Genomic DNA, 24,314 nt, shown 5'->3' with positions numbered 1-24,314 from the left:
GACTTGACAGATATATTTAGAACTCTGCATCCCAAAGCAACAGAATATACTTTCTTCTCGAGTGCACATGGAACATTTTCCAAGATAGATCATATACTGGGTCACAAAACAGCCCTCATAAGTTTACCAGAATTGAAATTATACCATGCATACTTTCAGACCACAATGCTATGAAGCTTGAAATCAACCACAGAAAAAAGTCTGGAAAACCTCCAAAAGCAGAGGTTAAAGAACACCCTACTAAAGAATGAGTGGGTCAACCAGGCAATTAGAGAAGAAATTAAAAAATATATGGAAACAAACGAAAATGAAAATACAACAATCCAAACGCTTTGGGACGCAGCGAAGGCAGTCCTGAGAGGAAAATACATTGCAATCCAGGCCTATCTCAAGAAACAAGAAAAATCCCAAATACAAAATCTAACAGCACACCTAAAGGAAATAGAAGCAGAACAGCAAAGGCAGCCTAAACCCAGCAGAAGAAGAGAAATAATAAAGATCAGAGCAGAGATAAACAATATAGAATCGAAAAAAACTGTAGAGCAGATCAATGAAACCAAGAGTTGGTTTTTTGAAAAAATAAACAAAATTGACAAACCTCTAGCCAGGCTTCTCAAAAAGAAAAGGGAGATGACCCAAATAGATAAAATCATGAATGAAAATGGAATTATTACAACCAATCCCTCAGAGATACAAACAATTATCAGGGAATACTATGAAAAATTATATGCCAACAAATTGGACAACCTGGAAGAAATGGACAAATTCCTAAACACCCACACGCTTCCAAAACTCAATCAGGAGGAAATAGAAAGCTTGAACAGACCCATAACCAGCGAAGAAATTGAATCGGTTATCAAAAATCTCCCAACAAATAAGAGTCCAGGACCAGATGGCTTCCCAGGGGAGTTCTACCAGACATTTACAGCAGAGATAATACCTATCCTTCTCAAGCTATTCCAAGAAATAGAAAGGGAAGGAAAACTTCCAGACTCATTCTATGAAGCCAGTATTACTTTGATTCCTAAACCAGACAGAGACCCCGTAAAAAATGAGAACTACCGGCCAATATCCCTGATGAATATGGATGCAAAAATTCTCAATAAGATACTAGCAAATCGAATTCAACGGCATATAAAAAGAATTATTCACCATGATCAAGTGGGATTCATTTCTGGGATGCAGGGCTGGTTCAACATTCGCAAATCAATCAACGTGATACATCACATTAACAAAAAAAAAGAGAAGAACCATATGATCCTGTCAATCGATGCAGAAAAGGCCTTTGACAAAATCCAGCACCCTTTCTTAATAAAAACCCTTGAGAAAGTCGGGATAGAAGGAACATACTTAAAGATCATAAAAGCCATTTATGAAAAGCCCACAGCTAACATCATCCTCAATGGGGAAAAACTGAGAGCTTTTTCCCTGAGATCAGGAACACGACAGGGATGCCCACTCTCACCGCTGTTGTTTAACATAGTGCTGGAAGTTCTAGCATCAGCAATCAGACAACAAAAGGAAATCAAAGGCATCAAAATTGGCAAAGATGAAATCAAGCTTTCGCTTTTTGCAGATGACATGATATTATACATGGAAAATCCGATAGACTCCACCAAAAGTCTGCTAGAATTGATACATGAATTCAGCAAAGTTGCAGGATACAAAATCAATGTACAGAAATCAGTTGCATTCTTATACACTAACAATGAAGCAACAGAAAGACAAATAAAGAAACTGATCCCATTCACAATTGCACCAAGAAGCATAAAATACCTAGGAATAAATCTAACCAAAGATGTAAAGGATCTGTATGCTGAAAACTATAGAAAGCTTATGAAGGTAATTGAAGAAGATTTAAAGAAATGGAAAGACATTCCCTGCTCATGGATTGGAAAAATAAATATTGTCAAAATGTCAGTACTACCCAAAGCTATCTACACATTCAATGCAATCCCAATCAAAATTGCACCAGCATTCTTCTCGAAACTAGAACAAGCAATCCTAAAATTCATATGGAACCACAAAAGGCCCCAAATAGCCAAAGGAATTTTGAAGAAGAAGACCAAAGCAGGAGGCATCACAATCCCAGACTTTAGCCTCTACTACAAAGCTGTCATCATCAAGACAGCATGGTATTGGCACAAAAACAGACACATAGACCAATGGAATAGAATAGAAACCCCAGAACTAGACCCACAAACGCATGGCCAACTAATCTTTTACAAAGCAGGAAAGAACATCCAATGGAAAAAAGACAGCCTCTTCAACAAATGGTGCTGGGAGAACTGGACAGCAACATGCAGAAGGTTGAAACTAGACCACTTCCTCACACCATTCACAAAAATAAACTCAAAATGGATAAAGGACCTGAATGTGAGACAGGAAACCATCAAAATCTTAGAGGAGAAAGCAGGAAAAGACCTCTCTGACCTCAGCCATAGCAATCTCTTATTCGACACATCCCCAAAGGCAAGGGAATTAAAAGCAAAAGTGAATTACTGGGACCTTATGAAGATAAAAAGCTTCTGCACAGCAAAGGAAACAACCAACAAAACTAAAAGGCAACCAACGGAATGGGAAAAGATATTTGCAAATGACATATCGGACAAAGGGCTAGTATCCAAAATCTATAAAGAGCTCACCAAACTCCACACCCGAAAAACAAATAACCCAGTGAAGAAATGGGCAGAAAACATGAATAGACACTTCTCTAAAGAAGACATCCGGATGGCCAACAGGCACATGAAAAGATGTTCAGCGTCACTCCTTATCAGGGAAATACAAATCAAAACCACACTCAGGTATCACCTCACACCAGTCAGAGTGGCCAAAATGAACAAATCAGGAGACTATAGATGCTGGAGAGGATGTGGAGAAACGGGAACCCTCTTGCACTGTTGGTGGGAATGCAAATTGGTGCAGCCACTCTGGAAAGCAGTGTGGAGGTTCCTCAGAAAATTAAAAATAGACCTACCCTATGACCCAGCAATAGCACTGCTAGGAATTTATCCAAGGGATACAGGAGTACTGATGCATAGGGGCACTTGTACCCCAATGTTCATAGCAGCACTCTCAACAATAGCCAAATTATGGAAAGAGCCTAAATGTCCATCAACTGATGAATGGATAAAGAAATTGTGGTTTATATACACAATGGAATACTACGTGGCAATGAGAAAAAATGAAATATGGCCTTTTGTAGCAACGTGGATGGAACTGGAGAGTGTGATGCTAAGTGAAATAAGCCATACAGAGAAAGACAGATACCATATGGTTTCACTCTTATGTGGATCCTGAGAAACTTAACAGGAACCCATGGGGGAGGGGAAGGAAAAAAAAAAGAGGTTAGAGTGGGAGAGAGCCAAAGCATAAGAGACTCTTAAAAACAGAACAAGCTGAGGGTTGATGGGGGGTGGGAGGGAGGAGAGGGTGGGTGATGGGTATTGAGGAGGGCACCTTTTGGGATGAGCACTGGGTGTTGTATGGAAACCAATCTGACAATAAATTTCATATAATAAAAAAATAAATAAATAAATAAATAAAATAAAATAAATAAAATAAATAAATAAATGGTTTTAAAAGGTTTTATTTAAATTCCAGTTAGCTAACAGTGTTACATTAGCTTCAAGTGTACAATTTACACTCACATACAACACCTGGTGCTCATCACAAGTGCACTCTTTAATGCCCATCACCTATTTAACTCAGCCTACACCCACCTCCCCTCTGGCAACCATCACATTGTTCTCCATAGTTAAGAGTCTTGTTTCTTGCTTTGCCTCTCTTTTTTTTATTTACTCATCTGTTTTGTTTTTTAAATTCCACATATGAGCAATATAATATGGTATTTGTCTTTCTCTGACTGACTTATTTCACTTAGCATACTACTCTCTAGCTCCATCCATGCACTGCAAATGGCAAGATTTCGTTCTTTTTGATGGCTGAGTAATATCCTAGTGTGTGTGTGTGTGTGTGTGTGTGTGTGTGTGTGTGTGTGTGTGTACACACACACACACACACACACACATATACACCACATCTTTATCCATTCATCAGTCGGTGGACATTTGAACTATGTCTTATGTAGAAATTTGTTGTCTAACCTTCACATACCGTGGAATAGTCCAACTATCTCTCTGTTATTGATTCCTAGTTTAAAGTCGTTATTGTCTGAGAACACATTCTGAATGACTTCTATCATTTTAAACTTGCTGAGATGTGTTTTATGGCCTAAAATATAGTCTATCTTGGTAAATGCTCCATGTGAACTTGAGAAGAATGTTTATTCTGCTGTTGGATGGAGTATTCTACAAACGTCTATTAGATGCAGTTGACTGATGGTGATATTCAGCCCAACTGTGTCCTTACTGATTTTCTGCCTGATGGGTCTGTCACTTACTTATAGAGAGGTGTTAACATGTCCAACTTATAAGAATGGATTAGTCTATTTCTCCTTTCAGTTCTATCAGTTTTTGCCTCAAAATGTGATGTTCTATTGTTAGGTGCATATACATTAAGGACTTGTACATCTTCTTAGAGAATCAACCTCCTTTATCATTAGGCAATGATGCCCTTTATCCCTTATAATTTTTCTTGTCCTAAAGTCTGCTTTACCTGAAATTAATATAGCTTCTATAATTTTCTTTTGTGTTAGCATGGTACAACTCTCTCCACGGCCTTACTTTTCATCTCAATGTGTTTTAAATGTAAAGGGGTGGGGGTGAGTTGCAGACACATATAATTGGTTTTTTTTTTTTAAATCCATTCAAATAGTGTCTTTCATTTAATTGCTGTATTTACACTATTCACATAAATGGTTACTGATATAGTTGTATTAATATCTGTTTATGTAACGATTTTCTATTTGTTGACAATATTTATCAGGTAATAGTAACTGAAGTAAATAGCTGTTCAGTATGAAAGTATGACTTGTACAGTGTGTTTACATTATTTTCATATGGTTCAGTAAAAATGTATTATGCATAAAAACATACAAAGTAAGTGCAATTTTTAATTAGTTTTTAGACGGAGGATATGTCAGGTATTCAAACTTTTCTATTGCTTACAACTTTTCAAATTAAAATGTTGAAAGGACATAAAAAGCATTAGGATGTTTATAACATAAAATTACATGCACATTTTAGCTCTTTCAAGTATTTTATGATGCAGACACAGAGATAAAACATGTATTTTTAAGCAAACATGACAACTGTATGGGCCTCTACAAAGGCAAATAAAATTCTATTTACTTAAAAAAGTAAGACAACTTAGTATCAATTAATAGCCCTTTAAGGAAGGATGGGGGTTAGTCCAAGATGGGAATTGCTATCCAAAAACAGCATTAACCGGGGGTACCTGGGTGGCTCAGTTGGTTAAGCATCCAACTCTTGATTTCGGTTCAGGTCATGATCTTATGGCTCATGAGTTTAAGCCCTGCATTGGGCTCCTTGCTGACAGTGGAGAACCTGCTTGAGATTCTTTCTCTCTGCCCCTCTCCTGCTCACGTTCTCTCTCTCTCTCTCTCTCTCTCTCCCTCTCTCTCTCTCTCTCAAAAAATAAATAAACTTAAAAAAATTTTTTAAGAATAGCATTAACATTAACTCAAATGCTGAACGCATTATGAGATTATTTTTATTATCATATGCATTAATCATAACGTTTCAAACCAATAAGCTATTTTAAACATTTTTAAAAGATTACTCTATTTGAGTAAGACATAGAAGTTCAAAATAAAAATAATTGCTCCATTAAAGCTGAAAACTGATTTAATTTTATAAAGCCATATTTTTCCTCAGTAATAAATCAAGAGATACATCATCATAAAACTTCTTCAAAACCTGACCTGAGACAGTTTCTCTGAAAAAGTTAAGATATTTGCCTAACAACTAATGTGTTTGGATGCTTACAGAAAATGGTACAAGTATTTGAAGATGGTTTTGCCACCCAGTACCCACCTGCTTCCTTCTCACAGCAGCTCTGAAAAGCCTCGGGGATAGCTGATGGACTCACTTCCTGTGTCTTAGTTATGCTGCTCATACCCAGCTCCAGGGTCATAAAGTCAGGGACTCATTCCATTCTTCCAGCCACTGTGACTGGTTCAGGGAAGGACCTGAACTAGTGAAACAAGAGGGGACGTTGCTAAGCTTCTCATATATCAAAAATGCTTCCTCTATTTTACTCATGGGTCAACAGAACAGACCCATCCTTTTCCCCGCATAAGGTGGTGTTATGAGTCCGAACAGAAATCTTGCTAAGTCAACAGGGAAACATGGAGCTTCCAAGGTCCACCAGGTAGGGCTTCTGGATGGACTAGACCTAAGAGATGGCCCACTTGAGAGATGCAAAGAAACAAAACCCTCTGTAACCCTTTGAGCCGCTGGATCAAACCGGGCCTGATGCCAGACGTACCTCTACAATTTATAAGCCCCTCTGAGCAGTTTCATTGTTTATTTATTTTGCTCTATTGCAACCAAGAAAGACTAAACTGATATTATGTTTAAAATAAAAGAGTAGAAAGGAAAAGAAAAAGAAAACCCTCTTTTTTTTTTCTATCTTTCTATCTCTTCATCCTCCTTGTCTCTGCATTCTTCCCAGTGTCTTCAGCAACATGAAAGCCCAACAAACCTGGAGCTTTTTATTTTTAAAAATTACCACCATGAGAAGCCATTTCCCCACTTTTTAAATGTGTTTCTCTACTAACAACAGTGCATACTCACACTATAGTATCGCATTTTACTCATTATGTAATTCTAACATTCAAACGAGAATTAGTGAGAGTCAAGCAGTAGGTTTGTTGTATAACTGAAACAACGCATGTGCAAAAGTCTTTAAATGGGCAAAGTTCCTGTGGAAGCCACATCTATTCTTACCACATGGGGGAAAAACTAAAGTTTCTTCTATACTCTAAAACCGTTCTGCATGATTTCAAAGGTAATGATTTATAATTTTCCAAAACTCATAAACAGTCATAGAAAAATGACAATTAAAAATTATATCATCAGTTATCTCTGTCCTTTAAAAAAAAAAAACATTTGCCAGATAATTTAAATTACTGAAAGTAAAGTTCTATTTATTAACATGTGCTAAGTATTCCAGAGATATCTGCGATTGAAATTCAAGTCTGGCTTTCAATAACAAATTTATTTCAGTTCTACAACAACTAGGGCCAAGAGCTTAATCATCATTTTTCATCAATATTTATTCATTTTGGAAAGTAGAGCAAAACCTTGGACTGCGAGTAACTTGTTCTGCGAGTGTTCCACAAGAGGAGTAAACATTTCTAGTAAAGGAGCAATGTCTTGCAATACAAGTAGTACACGATGCTGAACGTCACATGATCACAACTGAGCCAATGGTTCTTCTCGCTCTCGCTCTCTCTCTCTCTCTCTCTCTCTCACTGCAGGATGGTGGGTGATTGTCTCCCATGCTCGGATGCTCGCTCCCAGGCCGCAGTGTTTGGCAGAAGTCAGTGATTTTTCACAATGTTGGAAGCTGCCCACAATTGGCACTAGTGTCTTTTTGTCACTTTAGCACCTGTGGACAGTCCTTGGCTTTTGCAGACAAGAGTAAGCTTAGGAATGCATTGCTTCCTTCTTGGTCAGGCTGCCTGCAGATAGAGACCCTTTCCTCTGCTGACTTATTGCCAGTCACACTATGTATAGTATATGACAAGAGTTTATCGTTACTGTAGTTAACACCCACGCCAGTGTATACAATGACCCTCTCACTAATAGTGAAAGTCGTCGTCCTACACAATAACCCTCCTCTCTCTTATCTCCTTCACACCAGCCACGAAGGTTTCCAAAGGTAAGTGCAGGTTAATTTGTTCACTTTTCTTTTTTTTTTTTTATTTTTTTAAATGTTTTTATTTATTTTTTAGACAGAGAGAGACAGAGCATGAGCAGGGGAGGGGCAGAGAGAGAGCGAGACACAGAATCTGAAGCAGGCTCCAGGCTCTGAGCTGTCGGCACAGAGCCCGATGCGGGGCTCGAACTCACAGACTGTGAGATCATGACCTGAGCTGAAGTCAGATGCTTAACCGACTGAGTTACCCAGGCGCCCCCTTTTTTTTTAATGTTTTTCATTCATTTTTTGAGAGAGAGAGAGAGAGAGAGAGACAAAGCATGAGTAGGGGAGGGGCAGAGAGAGAGGGAGACACAGAATCCAAAGCAGGTTCCAGGCTCTGAGCTGTCAGTACAGAGCCCCACATGGGGCTCGAACTCAAGAACCATGAGATCATGACCTGAGCCAAAGTAGGATGCTTAACTGACTGAGCCACCCAGGCACCCCTATTTTTCTTTATATTTTGTATTTTCTTTATTATTTTGTATATTACAGTTTTTTAATCATTTTTATATGAATATTTCTAGGATGTAGAACAAATCTGAGTTTCCATTATTTCGTTTGGGGAAATTCACTTTGATATACAAGTGTTTTGGATTACAAGCATGATTCCGCAACAGATTATGCTCACAAACCAAGGTCTTATTGTATTATATGTATTATAATATCGCTAAAGACAAACTCCAAGCATACAATCGTCAGCTCAGAACCATTTTCACAGATTGTAAAAATATTTTTAGGGGCACCTGGGTGGCTCAGTTGTTTAAGAAGCATCTGACTTGACGCTTACCTTAGGGCTTGTGAGTTCGAGCCCTGCAGTGGGCTCCTTGCTGACAGTGGGGAGCCGGCTTGGGATCCTCACTCTCCCTCTCTCTTTGCCCCTCCCCTGCTCTTGTACTCTTTCTCTCTCTCAAAATAAATAAGTACACATTTCAAAATATATATTTTTAGATAACACATATACAATAACATGGATGAACCTTGAAAACATCATATTAAGTGAAAGAAGCCAGACACAAAAGTATAAATATTGAATTATTCCATTTTATGAGGTACTTAGAATAGGCCAATTTATAGAGACATAAGTAGAATAGAGATTTGCAGGGCCTGAGAAGGGGGAAAAATGGGACGTAATTGTCTAACGGGTACAGAGTTTCTATTTGGGATGATGACAAAGTTCCGGAAATGGAAAATACTTATGGTTGCACAACATTGTGCATATGTATGTGCATATGTGCATAATGCCTCTGAATTGTACACTTAAAAATTATTAAAATGGTAAATTTTATGTTATATATATATTTTGCCACAATAAAAACAAAGGAATTTTATCATATACTAGAGAGTTGTGATTATTAGCTATTTCTTCTTTTTGTATTTGTTTTATTTTTTTAAGTTTATTTATTTTGAAAGAGAGAGACCGACAGAGATAGAGAGAGACATGAGTGGGGAAGGGGCAGAGAGCAAGGGAGAGAGAATTCCAAGCAGGCTCTGTGCCTTCAGCACAGAGCCCAACACGGGGCCGAACCCACGAACCCCAAGAGCACGACCTGAGCCAAGATCAAGAGTCGGACACCTAACCAACTGAGCCACCCAGGCATCCCTTTCTTTTTGTTAAAAAAGAAAAAGAAAAACTAGAGGTGCCTGGGTGGCTCAGTCGGTTAAGCATCCGACTTTGGCTCAGGTCATGATCTCACAGTCTGTGAGTTCGAGCCCCACGTCGGGCTCGGTGCTGACAGCTCGGAGCCTGGAGCCTGCTTCAGATTCTGTGTCTCCCTCTCTCTCTGCCCCTCCCCCGTTCATGCTCTGTCTCTCTCTGTCTCAAAAATAAATAAAAACATTTTAAAATTTTTTAAAAAAAAGAGAAAACATACTAGCTCCTACTCCCACACATGGGATCTAATGGTAACCGACATTCAAATTTCCACATCAAGGGCACAGTGAGGAGAAAAGCTGTCCTGACATGTCCTGGTGGGCAAGGCCATGTCGTATCCAACACACCGTGAGGGCCTCATGCCTGAGGGAGAAGAAGGCAGGAGAAAGTGCTCTTGCACAGGCCACTGGGTCTCAGCATCCAGGCACCCCGGGTTGGGACTTGAGGGATAGACTGGGTCCTCCGTGGAGAATTCTGGAGGGACTCATAGCAACGGCAACGTCCACCCTACTCCCAAACTTATTCCCTGGCCCACTGAAGCCAGATGTCCAGGAGCTTGATGTCTGAGCAAATGAACGACGAATAACATAGCAGTCACTTTCTGGGTTTTCTTTTTGCTCAGTAGTTCCAGATGCGAAGCTGAACATCCAAGAACCAGGACGTGTCAGTGAACGCAGGCAATAAAAACCCACGCTAATGAGGCAATGGGGAAGTCTGCCACAACAGAAAACTTCTGGGAAAGAACTAGTCTACTCCAGCCAAACACCACAGAAAATCTGTGGCCCCGTCCCCACCCATGCCAGTGACAGCCAAGCGAGGAGCTAGACCTCCATCCACCCTTGTGAGGCTCAAATGAGGCCCAACACCTCCATCAGGCCCATCAGGCCCCAAGAGTGAAAATAATGAAACCCACCCAAGTTGACAGTAGAGACCACCTGGGAAGTCTCTACCCCCCACCCCAAACCAGCAGTAAAGAGCTGTCCCTCGTGTGCCCCACTGGGGTGGCATCAGGCCCCGGTGCCCGCTGGACAGTCAGTAGTTTCACCACCATGAAGCAGTAACAAAGCCACCCCCTCTACTTGGTGTCAGTGCAGGCCATGTGGGGGGCGATAATGAAGCATGTACACTCCTCCCAGTGAGGAACACGTCAGCAGAGGTGCAGTGGAAAACCACAACTCCCAACTCTGCCTAGAAGTAACAAGGAATCCCACTACCACAGGGATATCCATGGAGGCCAACTGGCGACCCTGAACTTCCATCCACTGGACAACGAAAAGGCACCTTCCTTCCCTAACAGAGCAGCAGTCAGCGAAAGCAGAGTAAATAAGATCCAGAGCCTCATAATGTAATACCCAAGAAGGTCCAGGTTTTAACCAGAAACTACTCCCCATAATAAGAACCAGGAAGATATCAAACTGAGTGAAAAAAACATAATAAATGCTGTTATGGGCTAAATCATGCCCCACTCCCACTCCCGATTGAATATTAAATTTCAATACCTCAGAATGTGACTCTATTTGATTATAAGGCCTTTATAAGGAGGCAATTAAGGTAAAATGAGGTCATTAGGGTGGGCCCTAATCCAATTTGACTGGCATGCTTATAAGAAGAGATTAGGACAAGTGTGGGTATACATATATGCATGGAGGAAAGACCACTGGAAGACAGACAGACGATAGCCATCTACATGCCAAGGAGAGGGAACCTTAAAAGAAAGCAACCCTGCCAACCCCTTGATCTTGGACTTCTGACCTTCAGAACTCTGAGAAGATAAACTTCTCCTGTTTAAGCCACCAGTCTGTAGTTCTTTGTTACGGCAGCCTTAGCAAACTAACACAGATGCCAACGGCAAGACAACAGTGATTTTAGAATGCTGTGATATATGTCTTAGGAGTCATAAAAATGTTTCAGTACCTAATCACAAATAAGCTGGAAATAAAAAAATAAGGTTTCAACCAACAAATAGAAAATACAAAAAAGACCCAAATAAAAACTTGAGAATATAAAAGTACATATAACTAAAATTGAAAAAAAAAAAAAAAAAAAAAAAACAACTGGGGTGCCTGGGTGGCTCAGTCGGTTAAGCATCCAACTTCGGCTCAGGTCATGCCCTTGTGGTTTGTGAGTTCGAGCCCCACATTGGCCTCTGTGCCAACAGCTCGGAGCCAGGAGCCTGCTTCAGATTCTGTGTGTTCCTCTCTCTCTGACCCTTCCCTGCTTATACACGCTCTCACTCTCTTTCAAGAATAAATATTTAAAAATTAAAAAATATATAATAACTACTTTCCCTTTTGAAGAACAGCTCTTGGCCTGCTACTGAGCCTTAAAAGAAACCGAATATGGGGCGCCTGGGTGGCTCAGTCGGTTGAGGGGCCGACTTCGGCTCAGGTCATGATCTCGCGGTCTGTGGGTTCAAGCCCCATGTCGGGCTCTGTGCTGACAGCTCAGAGCCTGGAGTCTGTTTCAGATTCTGTGTCTCCTTCTCTCTGACCCTCCCCCGTTCATGCTCTGTCTCTCTCTGTCTCAAAAATAAATAAACGTTAAAAAATAAAATTAAAAAAAAAAGAGAGAGACCAAATGCTTATCCATGGGCCACCAAGTTACCATGTGATCTGAGCTGTCCATCATGAGCTGGGTGTTATCTGACCCACCAAGCCCTAAAGCTGGATGTGCACAGCAACACTCCACCCTCACATGGAGGTGACACATACACGATCCAGGCCAAGCAGGACCTAAAGCCAAAAACAAGTGACATAAAGAAGTGACCTAAATGCCCATGGTTCCCCTTCTTGCTACACCACCTTCTCTGTCCCAGCCTGTAGCTATGGCCTCATGGAGAGCTTCCTAAGATCAGCTGGCAGAGAAAGAGGAAACTCGGGCCCAGTTTACACGTGGTTCTGCCCCGGGATGCAGGCACCACCCAGAAGTGCAGAGTTGCCACACTCTAGCCCCCTTCTGGGACATCCTTGAAGACAGTGGTGAAGGAAAACCCTCCCAGTGGGAAGAACTACAAGCAGCACACGGGTTGTTCACTTTGTTTGGAAGGAGAGATAAGCCAGAGATGCTAATACGTTCCAATTCATGGGCTATGGCAAATAATCTGAGTGGATGGCCAGATGTTTGGAAGGAACGTGATTGGAAAATTGGGTGACAAAAGAAATTGGAAGAGATGAGTGAATATATCTTTCTACATGGCAAAACACATAAAAATATTTGTGTGCTATGTGGATGTCCAGCAAAGGATGACCTCAGCAGAGGAGGATTAAAGAATCAATTGGATAAAATGCCCCATTCTGTGGGTACTAGCCAGCCTCTTTCCACAGCCTTTCCTTCCTGCCATTGCCCAATGGGCTCATGAACAAAGTGGCCACGGCGGCAGGGATGGAGATTATGCATGGCCTCGGAAACATGGGTTTTCACTCACCAAGGCAGGGAGAGGCAGCTATGCCTCCAAGTGGATACCTGCTACGTGGACCAGACCACTCCACTCAGTATATCAGGGCACTACCTGCCACCTAGGGTTGGAAACATGTGTTACTCCCCCCTACCCCTACCACAGACACCTTGTTCCCCTCTTGTTCCCCTTTTATTCTTCACAAGGCATAGTATCCCCACATTCGTGTCCCTGATAAAGTAATTCACTGTGTGTCCATTTCTGGTCGTAAAGGCATACAGGATTGTTTCACAGACCAGTGATATTGTATACTGTTCATACACATAGTAGGTGATAACAAATAATAGATCTGTGAAGTGATCTCAGTACCAGAATCAGGGAACAGGAAGGAATCACAGGAAGCCACAACACCAGTAGAATCCAGTAACTCAGAGACGACCTGAAGGCGTCTACTCAGGGAGCCATCAAATATAACACATCAGGTACTTCAGAGCACAGGGTTTGAAGAAGCTGAAGATGTAAGAGTGTATACGGTGCTCATTATATCTTACTTCATCCAAACAGCAATGGGGAGCCAATGAAGGACTCTTAGAAGAACTGCGTGATTGAAACTTTTTTTTTTTTTTTTAAGGTCTATTCATTTCTCAGAGACAGAGAGACAGAGCGCAAGCAGGGGAGGGGCAGGGAGAAAGAGGGAGACACAGAATCTGAAACAGGCTTCAGGCTCCGAGCTGTCAGCGCAGAGCCCAATGTGGGGCTCGAACTCACGAACCACAGGTCATGACCTGAGCTGAAGTTGGACGCTTAACCGACTGAGCCACCCAGGTGCCCCGAAACTTTATTTTTTAAAAAGACAGCTGATTAATTGTCTTTCAGAGACACAGAAGAGGAAGACCAATGGACAGAGAAATGAGGTTTTCTCACAGTCAAGGTGTTGGGTAATAAGGATTAAATGTAAGTCGGCATGGTGGGCATGGATAGGGAGGGAAGATATGAGCAGCATTAAAGCAGAACCTACAGTACTTACAACTAATTAGATACGGTGGGAGAGGAACTGGGAGAAGGCCAGTATGATGCATGGATATTTAGTTCACATGACTTGATGAGTCTGTCACCATTTCCCAAAATAAGAAGCATGTTTGGAGGGAAAATAAGTAGCAAGTTTGAAGGGAGAAAGATAGTTTAGTTAAGTTCAAATCATGTTGAGTGTGAAACTTCTATGGGAGATGTCAGTGGAAATATTGAGAAAGCAAGTGTGTGCGTGTAGATTTGAAAACATAAAACAATTGATGCTTGAAATAAATATTTGTGAGTCAGCAGCATCTGGATAACAACTGATAACCTTGGAAGCAGACGTGTTCAACCATAGTATGAAAAAGGACAGAGCCTTGGACAGAACTCTAGGTGAAGGAGTCTGAGACAAAACAGACAGAACAGTGAAGAGAAGACCAGGAACATGAAAGCTGTCATTAATACCAAAGAACTTTTCAAGAGGATGAGGGGTCGACAAAAGGAAACCACTAGACATAATTAAACATACTATACAATGGAATATTTTCAATATTTTCAATCGTGTTCAACAACACGAGTGGCATTTGTCAGAGAACTTCTAATAGCGTAGTAGCAACAGAGGCTGGTTTGGAGTGAGTAGAAGCAAATAAGGGGTAAATAAGGGGAAACAGAGAGCTTGGCATACAAACCTCCCCTTCCCCGTTATTTAGTCTTCACAAACTCACCAGCCTTATCTCTCATCCTGCTCTATTTGGGCCCTACAATCTAATCATTAAAGGACAGTTGCCATTTCCCAAACATTCCAGACCATGTCTTGCCTTTTCTCACACATCTTCCTTTCAAGATTAAGCTAAAGCATCGCTCCTTCCATCAAGTCTAACCTGTTTCCAGCCCTATGGCTCCCAAGTGGAAATGACCTCTTCTCCCTTTGTGAACCCAGTGCCCATCGTGTAAGTCTATCCTGGTGACTACATCAAGATATGCTTGATTGTTATTGCAACTTGAGCCTCACTCTTGGAAGCCCAACGTGAATGTGATAGATTACAGAAATGGCCACAGGTTTCTCTCCATGCCTGGAGCCACACCCTTTTGCCAGGTGATTCTGCTGATTTGCCCATCGAAAGGTAGAATCCATTTTTCCAATGCTTAAATTAGGTTTTGGCCATGTGGTTTGACTTGGGAAATGGGACATTAGCAAACATGACACAAGAAAGGCATGACAAGTTCGTCTCTGCTGGGACTAGGGATAAGATCATCATAAACAAGCACAGTCCAGCTGGATCGAGGAAGAGAGACCACGTGGAGGAGAAAGGCATCCCAGTTGACACTGGGCAATTGCCAGATATGTGAGTAAAGCCATCCTACAGCTTCCAGCCTCAGCTGAGCCAGCCTAGATCAGAAGATCTGCTCAACCAACCCATAAGTCAATCATGAGAAACAGTAATTCTTTACTATTTTAAGTCACTAAGTTCTTGAGTACTTTGGTACATAGCAAAAGCTAACTGATACAATGAACAAGAAACTTCATGGAAATTTCATTCATTTTGTTAGATTGCCATTAATGCTCAGGGTGTATTAACAGAGTGGCCGGAAATGATGAGAGTTGTGTCCCTCAAGTTCATACTATTAAAGGTGGTAATCACTTGCCCAAGAACTCATTGCTTGTAAATTGCCCAATATTTCCACAAGAATATCTTTTTTTCTACCGGTTGTAAAGGGAATGTGGTACACTCCAAGTAAATTCAGAGACTAGAGAGAGATGGGAAAGGCCAATGCTGGATATACAACTTCAAATGACATATTCAGCCAAAGATCTAAGTAGTTGGAGTCTGTGCAGAGGGGGTAGCATTCAGTCATAGAAGTTCATGAGGACAGTGATGCCAAGGACTGGACTAGAAGGAGAAAGAAGCTATAATTCAGAGAAGAAACTCTGGGAACCAAACCCAGAAACAAAATTATGGATTTGAATGTGGAATAAATTTCCTCTATAAATACTACCAAATAATGCTCAATATATCTCAAATATGAGCAGATAGGCAACAGCTCCTACTCTATGGATAAGTTTTTTAAAATTGTGGGGCGCCTGGGTGGCACAGTCGGTTAGGCGTCCGACTTCAGCCAGGTCACGATCTCGCGGTCCGTGAGTTCGAGCCCCGCGTCGGGCTCTGGGCTGATGGCTCGGAGCCTGGAGCCTGTTTCCGATTCTGTGTCTCCCTCTCTCTCTGCCCCTCCCCCGTTCATGCTCTGTCTCTCTCTGTCCCAAAAATAAAATAAAAAATAAAAAAAAAAAAAGTTGAAAAAAAAATAAAATTGTTCAATGCTCATCAGTAATGAGATTATTATCACTTTGTAGATGCCAGGATGTTTCTGAAAAAATAAAATTTTATTTTGGAGTTTATCATTAGATGCATTCTAACTTGGTTAAGAATAATGAATACCAGGGTTGCTGTTCATAACCGTTGCTGGTCTGCTACACCAAATAAAAGGAACATTTTGCTCTCAGTTTTTCAATGTATCTTAGGTCCAAAATTCAGCTAACCTTAAATGAACCAGTTTCCAAAGATATCCTCAAACAATGAATCTGAAAGCAAAATTCATCCTGAGATATTCAATTTGTTTTTGCCCAGGGGAATCAATGATACGTTTTGGACCAAAACACATTAGAATTTCAGAAGAGTTCAGAGATGCTTTTGTTTTAGGGAAAAATACGTGCTCTCCTTTGTGTTTGGCAGGGCAAAACTGCAACTCTGTGGTATATCTGGTCTAATAAAAATTAGTCTCCTAAATATACGTGCACTATAACCACTTTAGGTAATACAAACACTTGGAATCCTTGGGAAAACGCGCAACGGAAATGACTGATAGATATACGTTATTGAAAAAGCTCACACGTTTAATGGTGTTATCTCCCTTTTCAAGAAATAATGAACTCAGCATAATTAAAAGTATTAATCAGTCCAATATCAAGCATTTATTGATCACCTTATATTCTCTTATTTAGTCGACAAATATTTCATAAGCACTCACTCTGTTCTAGAGGCTGGGATATTTATGTATTTATGTATTTATGTATTTATGTATTTATGTATTTATGTATTTATGTAAGAGGATTATGGCCACTTGCCTTCACAGAATCCAGTAAGAAGTCAGAAAATAAGTATAAAAATGAGGGGAAAACATTAACAGTTATGGTATACCTGATAAATGAAATAAACAGGGCACTCTGATAGAGAAAAAAGGAGGAGAGGGTCAATTGACCTAGAGTGAGTCCTAGGGAGATGACATTAAAGCTGAGACAAGACAGGGGCCCCTGGGTGGCTCAGTCGGTTGAGCGTCCGACTTCGGCTCAGGTCACGATCTCGCGGTCCGTGAGTTCGAGCCCCGCGTCGGGCTCTGGACTGATGGCTCAGAGCCTGGAGCCTGCTTCCGATTCTGTGTCTCCCTCTCTCTCTGCCCCTCCCCTGCTCATGCTCTGTCTCTGTCTCAAAAATAAATAAAACATTAAAACAAACTTAAAAAAAATACCAAGCAGCTCAAGAACAGGGGTGCTGGGGGCACCCGAGGGGCTCAGTCAGTTAAGCATCTGACTCTTGATTTCTGCTCAAGACCGTGATCTCACAGTTCATGAGTTCAAGCCCTACATCGGGCTCTGTGCTGGCAGCACAGAGCCTGCTTGAAATTCTCTCTTTTTCTCCCTCTCTCTCTGCCCCTCCCTGGCTCATGCTGTCTCTGTCTCTCTGAGAATAAATAAATACAAACGTCAAGAATAAGGGTGCTATTTACCCTTATTCTGAAAAGAGAGAAACAGATGTGTGCTAGCATAGAATTGTTTCCTAAGCTTTGTATCAACTGGAGAGAAATACAGGCGAGACCCTGAGTCTCAACTGTGTGCCCATGGAGACCTCAACACAGAGACACACAGGGAGAGAAGGGGAAATAAACACCAAGTATAATTAAACGTCAAATTACACAGTATATCCTCTGAATGATCGAGCTGAAGACTCAGGGAATGGGGGCGCCTGGGTGGCTCAGTCGGTTAAGTGTCCGACTTTGGCTCAGGTCATGATCTCGCGGTTCGTGAGTTCGAGCCCTGCATCCGGCTCTGTGCTGACTGCTCAGAGCCCGGAGCCTGTTTCAGATTCTGTGTCTCCCTCTCTCTCTGACCCTCCCCCGTTCATGCTCTGTCTCTCTCTGTCTCAAAAGTAAATAAATGTCCAAAAATATATATATTAAAAAAAAAAAAGACTCAGGGAATGGAGTCGAAAATAAAACCTAGGTGTGTGGAGGAGTGGGAATGTGTAAGGAAAGGATAAGTAGGAAAGGGGCCAGGGAAGGCTCCCAGGGCAGTGGCAAGAGAACCGGAGTATTCGTGGCACGGACCGAGACAAGAATGGGGATCTCCTGTGAGAAGAGCAGACGTTGCCTCTCATCTGCCATAAAGTCACCAAACAAATCTACAACCACATTCCCTCTCCAGCTCCGCAGCCCCACTGCAGACCTACGTCCGGGCTGTCCTCATGCACGGCACTTCAGGCGACCTTGGCGTACCTTCCCACCACTGAGGCTCTGCCTCAAGTGAACCTGCCCGTTCTCCCAGACTGGCCTCTCTCAAACCGCAGAACCAGTCACACCCGTCCCCTAGAACTCTCCCCACGTCTCCTCATCAACAATACAACACAGTCTAGATTACCGTCAAAGGTCTTTCCGGTCTGACCCCTTGGCTCCCAGTTAGCTCATTCCGTCCTTCCTCCTACACCCACTGCACCAACCAACACGTGCCATCTTAAAGTCAACATGGTCCTTGTGAATGCTGTTTGCATATTATTTTCCTCAACATTGTGATCAAGTATTCTGGCAAAAGTGGGCAAGACAACAAAACAACAGTCTTAGAGCTGATGCCATAATGGCAATATCGACAGTTCTTAGCTTCGGTCGATGATTCAGTAATTCCTAAGCACCCCCTTATTTGAAGTCCAACCTGCCCATCACACTGGGAAGCAGAATTGGTCTTCCTCTGCTCTGGCACCATCTTCCATGTGCCCATATTACAAAACCTATTGTCCTATAAGTACGTGTGTCTTTATCCCCCAAACACATATACAGGTATTACTCATGCCTTTTCATCTTTATACACTAGCACCCGGGTTCCTTCCCCACTGCCTACCCCAACATCTCCACAGACCACCAAATTAACGAACGCCGCCATTTTTCATAGTGTTTGTCAATCCTCTCTCCAAAGAGCTCAGGTATGCTCCCAGCACCTTCGATGGATCAGCTCACAGAACGACAGCAGACGGCCAGCGTAACCTTACAGTATTATTGACACAAAGTGGCAAAGTTGGGCCATCTTCAATTGCCTCAGACCCGACATTTTCTTCTAAACCTTACAATTCCATTTTCTTCTTATCCAGACAGGTGTGGTCTGCATCAAATTGATCTTGAAGCCCTATACAATCCCTACAAACTTCTCCGATTTGACAGGTAATCCTTACTTGGCAATGTTAGTGAAAACATGGAAAGATTTACTTCATGAGCCACATGAACCCGTTCACAACCTACTGCATAACGAAACTTTTATAAATTATCTCCTTTCCCAAACACACATCTTGCAGAAGATTTTTATCTTTCATTTAATGAGTTGTATCTGGGTGCACCTGGGTGGCTCAGTCAAGTAAGCATCTGACTCTTGGTTTCAGGCTCAGGTCATGATCTCACAGTTCATGAGTTCGAGCCCCGCGTCAGGCTCTACTGCTGACAGCTTGGAGCCTGGAGCCCGCTTCGCATTCTGTGTCTCCCTCTCTCTCTGCCCCCTCCCCTGTTTTCTCTCTCTCTTTCTCTGTCAAAAAACAACAAACATTAAAAAAAAAAAAAAAAAAAAAAAACTATTTCAATGAGTAGTATCTGAACTGGCCAGATAATTGATTGGACGTTTTGTGACATGCTTCCCCCGCACAGAGCAGATACTTGCACTTGGACATGTCATCGATCCAAGCCACAGCAATGTTGAAGGTTCATTTTATCCAAAATTAATTTCTTCCTAATAACTGTCATTTCACTAGATTCTTTCACTAAGTATTGCACTAACGATGAAGTTTCTTCTAAGGCATTATTTACAGTATTATGACGTTTTTATGTTTTTTATTAATTTGCTTGTTTTACTGTAGGGTGATACTGTTTACATACCAGTGAGTAAAGAATTACAGAACCACAGGCCGGGAATGAAACACGAGGGGGTAAAGCTCCTTCACTTACAAGGACTGGCCACTCACGCCACCAGTCTAGAAGCTTGAAGGGTCCTTAGTAAGGTTTCCCACATGGAGATCAAAACGGACACGCTAGGCCTGTCAGCAATTAGGACAGCAAATAGAATGGACTGATTCTAAGAAGGAACCAGCAATTTAGGACTGAATGATTGAAAAAAAAAAAAAAGCTGGGGCACCCGGGTGGCTCAGTCAGTTAGGCATCCAACTCTTGACTTCAGCTCCGGCCACGATCTCACGGTTCATGTGTCCGAGCCCTGCGTCACACTCTGCGCTGACAGTGTGGGGCCAGCTTGGGATCCTCTTCTCTCTCTCCCTCGCTTTCTGCCCCTCCCCCACTGGTGCTCGCTCGCTCTCTCTCTCTCAAAATAAATAAATAAACTTAAAAAAAAAAGGAAAAAAAGCTGGTCGAAGGCTTGCCTGTTAGGCTGGGGTATCTCAGCTGAACACAAAAGGCTGTAAGACTCCAGAGCTGATGTGTAGATATGAAATCTTGGGCTTCAGGAAGTTTCTGTGATCACTGCTGAAATGAAAAGGGAGCTAAAGAGGTAGGATAGCATTCCCTTCTAGAAAGCAACCAACTTTTTATACAAAGTGCTTATAAGTGAATCCACAAATGGACATACTTGCGTAAAAATGTTAGTTATGTCTTTAAGATTCTTCAAAAAGAAAGTGTCGGCACTCACTCCTCATTTAAACAAATGTCCTTCTAGTTCCTTCCTTCAGTCTTCCAGGTAAGCATGCCAGTCAGGATCTCCCAACTTTCAACTTACCAGCCTGGTTTCTGAGTCAACACAGGGACTCTTTTGAAACAGCTTTATTCTCCTTTCCTTGTGATAAACAAAAGAGCACCGCAATTGTCAACGGTTGTACCTGTGAGCTAATTTTTCCAAAAACTGGTTCTCATCCAGGTTCATTACAGTTCCTAACTGTCATGTGTTCACTGGCTTCAGAAGGTCTTGGATGGCTGAGTTGTTGATATAAAAAGCTTCTCTAGGATCTATGCAATTTTTGTAAGTATTGATTAATTAGATTTGAATGTGAAAGTTGGACAAACTGTTTTGTTTTTATTTTTCGGCAAGTTAGAATTTTTGTGGCAGGGATGGGAGGGAATAAAAATGTGCACAAATACTCAACTGTGTTCAGATGAATAATCTGCTGAAAGCAACAACTGACTTCACTTAGAAATGTTCAAATGTGTTTTGTGTAAAGGTTGACAGTGGTTTTCAAGAAGATGAAGAATTACTTCGCTTAAAGCAAACAAAAAGGTCAAAAATAATCTATCAACACCGTAAGTTATTGTTGATGTTTCTTGCAACTTACAGATAAAGTAAATTTTCAAGTCCTTCAAAAGCATTTCTGGAAATCTGTCTGATTTGGTTGTTGTTCAGGAGACTGAAAAAACAAAAACAAACAAAGATCCCAAAATGAGAAACAGACTCTGCAAATATTATAATAGTTCTACTAGAAATAGTGCTTTACATAGTAGAAAAACATTTACTGACATGTTCATTAACTTTACAAATTTATAATTTTCTACTCAACAAAGCCTATGTTCAAATAGTAGTTTGTCATAAAAGCCTTCAAAAGTAATTTCTATTTATTAAATTACCCAAAAATACCCCTAAAGGAGGACTATAAACCCTGGGATAAAAGGAAAATTATCAACAAAGTCACAATGACAGAGGAATATGTTTCTAAATAAACAGATGGAGAGTTATATACACCCAGGCTTAAGCACTTTACTTGGAAAAATAAATATCACAGCTCTTGGCCCACAGTGGACTCTCATTGTGTATTTGTTGAACTGTCAAACTGAGAGTCAATTACACCATAGGAAGTGAGGTTCTTATTATAGGACTATCAAATGGTCCAAAAATGACTTCTAAAAAATCCAGGGAGAAAAATAACAGGTGGCAAAAGTAAATTGGATTTGAACAGGAAAATCAGTTACAGAAAATCACCTCTCAGCCACTTTGAACACTTTGGAAAAGCAGTCGAGCAAATAAAAATTACAGATTGCTTTTCCTGCTAAATACACTTTAAATTTCTTTCAGATTTAAATTATTATGGCATGTCTAAATGTACAGGGAATGTCTACTAATTGGATTGGCACACATTTTTCTGAATATCGTATAGCATTTAAATACTCCAAAGCTTCTAGTATCTACTGTCAGAGTAAAATGTCAAAGGATTCACTTTGAGTGTATTATAAAAATATTTGTTTCGTGCATTTTTTCTTTGTATGACTTATTAGGAAAACAGTGTTTTGGCCAATGGAGCAGGTGATGGTTTTAGTCATCATACACACGGAGACATCCCAGAGACCCCAAACGCAACTGTTTCCAACCGTCTCACCCCATGACGCACAACTAAAGGTTCAGCCACACAGTTCCCCAAACAGCATTGGAATCCACGATCCAATGCCCCACCTCTGGTACCAAAGACACTCCTCGCCACTTCTGCCTAGCGTTCTGGCCACCAGGGAGGCAGAACAATCGGTCTACAGCATGCATTAGAGTTGATGTCATACAGAGATAATGTCCATTTTTATGGATAATTCGGAGCTTCAGTCAATGATCTAATCAACTTTATAGTCTACCATGTGTTCAAGAAATGTTTAAGCTGGCTAAAAGCAACACAGATAGTTGATATCTAGGTAATAGCAGTCACAAACATTGTCCTGAGAAAATTTGCCATTTACTGTCTCTGCATGTTCTTAATCTAATGTATAAAACCCATTACTATACTTCCTTTAGAATCCCCAAACTGCCATTGTACACCTATTTTTACTTGAAAATGACTATTCTGTCCCCACATTCTATTAAATACATGCACCAACACATGTAGAAAAAAGTATACGTATGTACGCACACATGCATAGATATATTTACATACATGTGTTTATATGCATATGTGTGCACATAGATGCCTATTTGAATATGCGTACGTGCACATGCATGCGTGGGTGTGTATGTAGTCTGTGCACCTTCTATGTGATAGGTTTGTCTGTGTGCTACATGGTATGTGTGTGTAGAGAGTCTCAATCTCATCTGAAACACAGAATATAGGAAACTGACTAGTTTCTTAATTCTCCCCAGTGCCTAGTGCCTAGGAAAGAGTTGATCCACTTAATACAAAGGATGCCTTTAGTCATTAGTGCCTTTCAATACCACAGCTGAAAAAGGAAAAAATACTACTTATCCTCATTCATCTTTCTTCAGTACGTAAAAAGTGCTCAAAGCCTATATTCTGCATATTCTTATGCAGTTATCTAAATTTTGTTAAAAATAAAAAACATTCAATTTCTACAATTGCACTGAAGTTGTTTTTATTTCTTTAATGTTGCAATTCAATATGAGTGTTAATAATCTAAAGTATGCGATCAAGCAATTTAACTCATAGGTTTTCTTACAAATGTTTTTGTTGCTGACAGGAAACAAATCCTTTAAAGTGATTCACAGTTGAATGTGTTTTCCAATCATAAGTACATATAACTTGTTAAGGTTTATTCAAAGCAGTATGTTTTTCATCAAAATATCTTTGTTGTAATTTTAACGGATAGAACGTATTCCTAACAATGTTCTGGTTAAATGATTATAGTCATTGTCATATATATATTATTTTTTTTAATTTTTCACAAAGGAGGTGTACTCAAAGTTTATGAGTAATTCTATGGACACTCAGGACATAAAACAATATCTAACATCCTTTCACAAAAGAATCAATGCATGCTTTAGAAAATGCGTGGTTATATCCTATATCCTAATATTGCGTATTTTGCCAGGGAGGGGGAAAAAGAGAAGCAAACAACACCCCCAAGAAAAATGTTACACTTTTATTGAGGAAATAAAATAATTCCTGAAAACAGGACGTCTGCAATCCTGATGATCAGGACCTTGTGGGGAGAAAACCCAGCAACAGACTGACGGGCTGGTTTTATTAACCTTATCTTTCATTGTTGAAATGGTCTCCCACACACATACTCGGACATTTTGATGTGGAAATGGGATTTGGAGCTGATGGCCAAGAAAGAATTCTTGAGCCCTGTTTGGTACAAAAAGGTGGCCTTATTCAAGCATAGGCGTAGGACCCGTGGGCAGAAAGAGCTGCCCTGGGGTTGTGGTGGGTGAATGATGATGTACCTTCA

At 40.9% G+C, this 24,314-nt stretch overlaps 1 protein-coding gene across 7 annotated transcripts in view; it reads right to left on the bottom strand.

Moving 5' to 3' along the window:
* PXDNL (peroxidasin like) overlaps positions 1-24,314 on the bottom strand; it is a 453,359-nt gene that overhangs the window by 223,056 nt on the left and 205,989 nt on the right. For 6 of the 7 annotated variants that reach the window (XM_045455357.1, XM_045455358.1, XM_045455359.1 and 3 more), the window contains exon 3: positions 21,488-21,559. The exons of the other annotated variant lie outside the window; for it this stretch is intronic. In XM_045455357.1, the coding sequence (XP_045311313.1) occupies positions 21,488-21,559 (72 nt within the window). The remainder of the gene's footprint in view (positions 1-21,487; positions 21,560-24,314) is intronic. 7 annotated transcript variants of the gene reach the window in all.

Source organism: Leopardus geoffroyi, chromosome C3, assembly GCF_018350155.1.
Source record: "Leopardus geoffroyi isolate Oge1 chromosome C3, O.geoffroyi_Oge1_pat1.0, whole genome shotgun sequence".
Taxonomy (NCBI): Eukaryota; Metazoa; Chordata; class Mammalia; order Carnivora; family Felidae; genus Leopardus; species Leopardus geoffroyi.
This window is presented reverse-complemented; position numbering and strand designations above follow the sequence as displayed.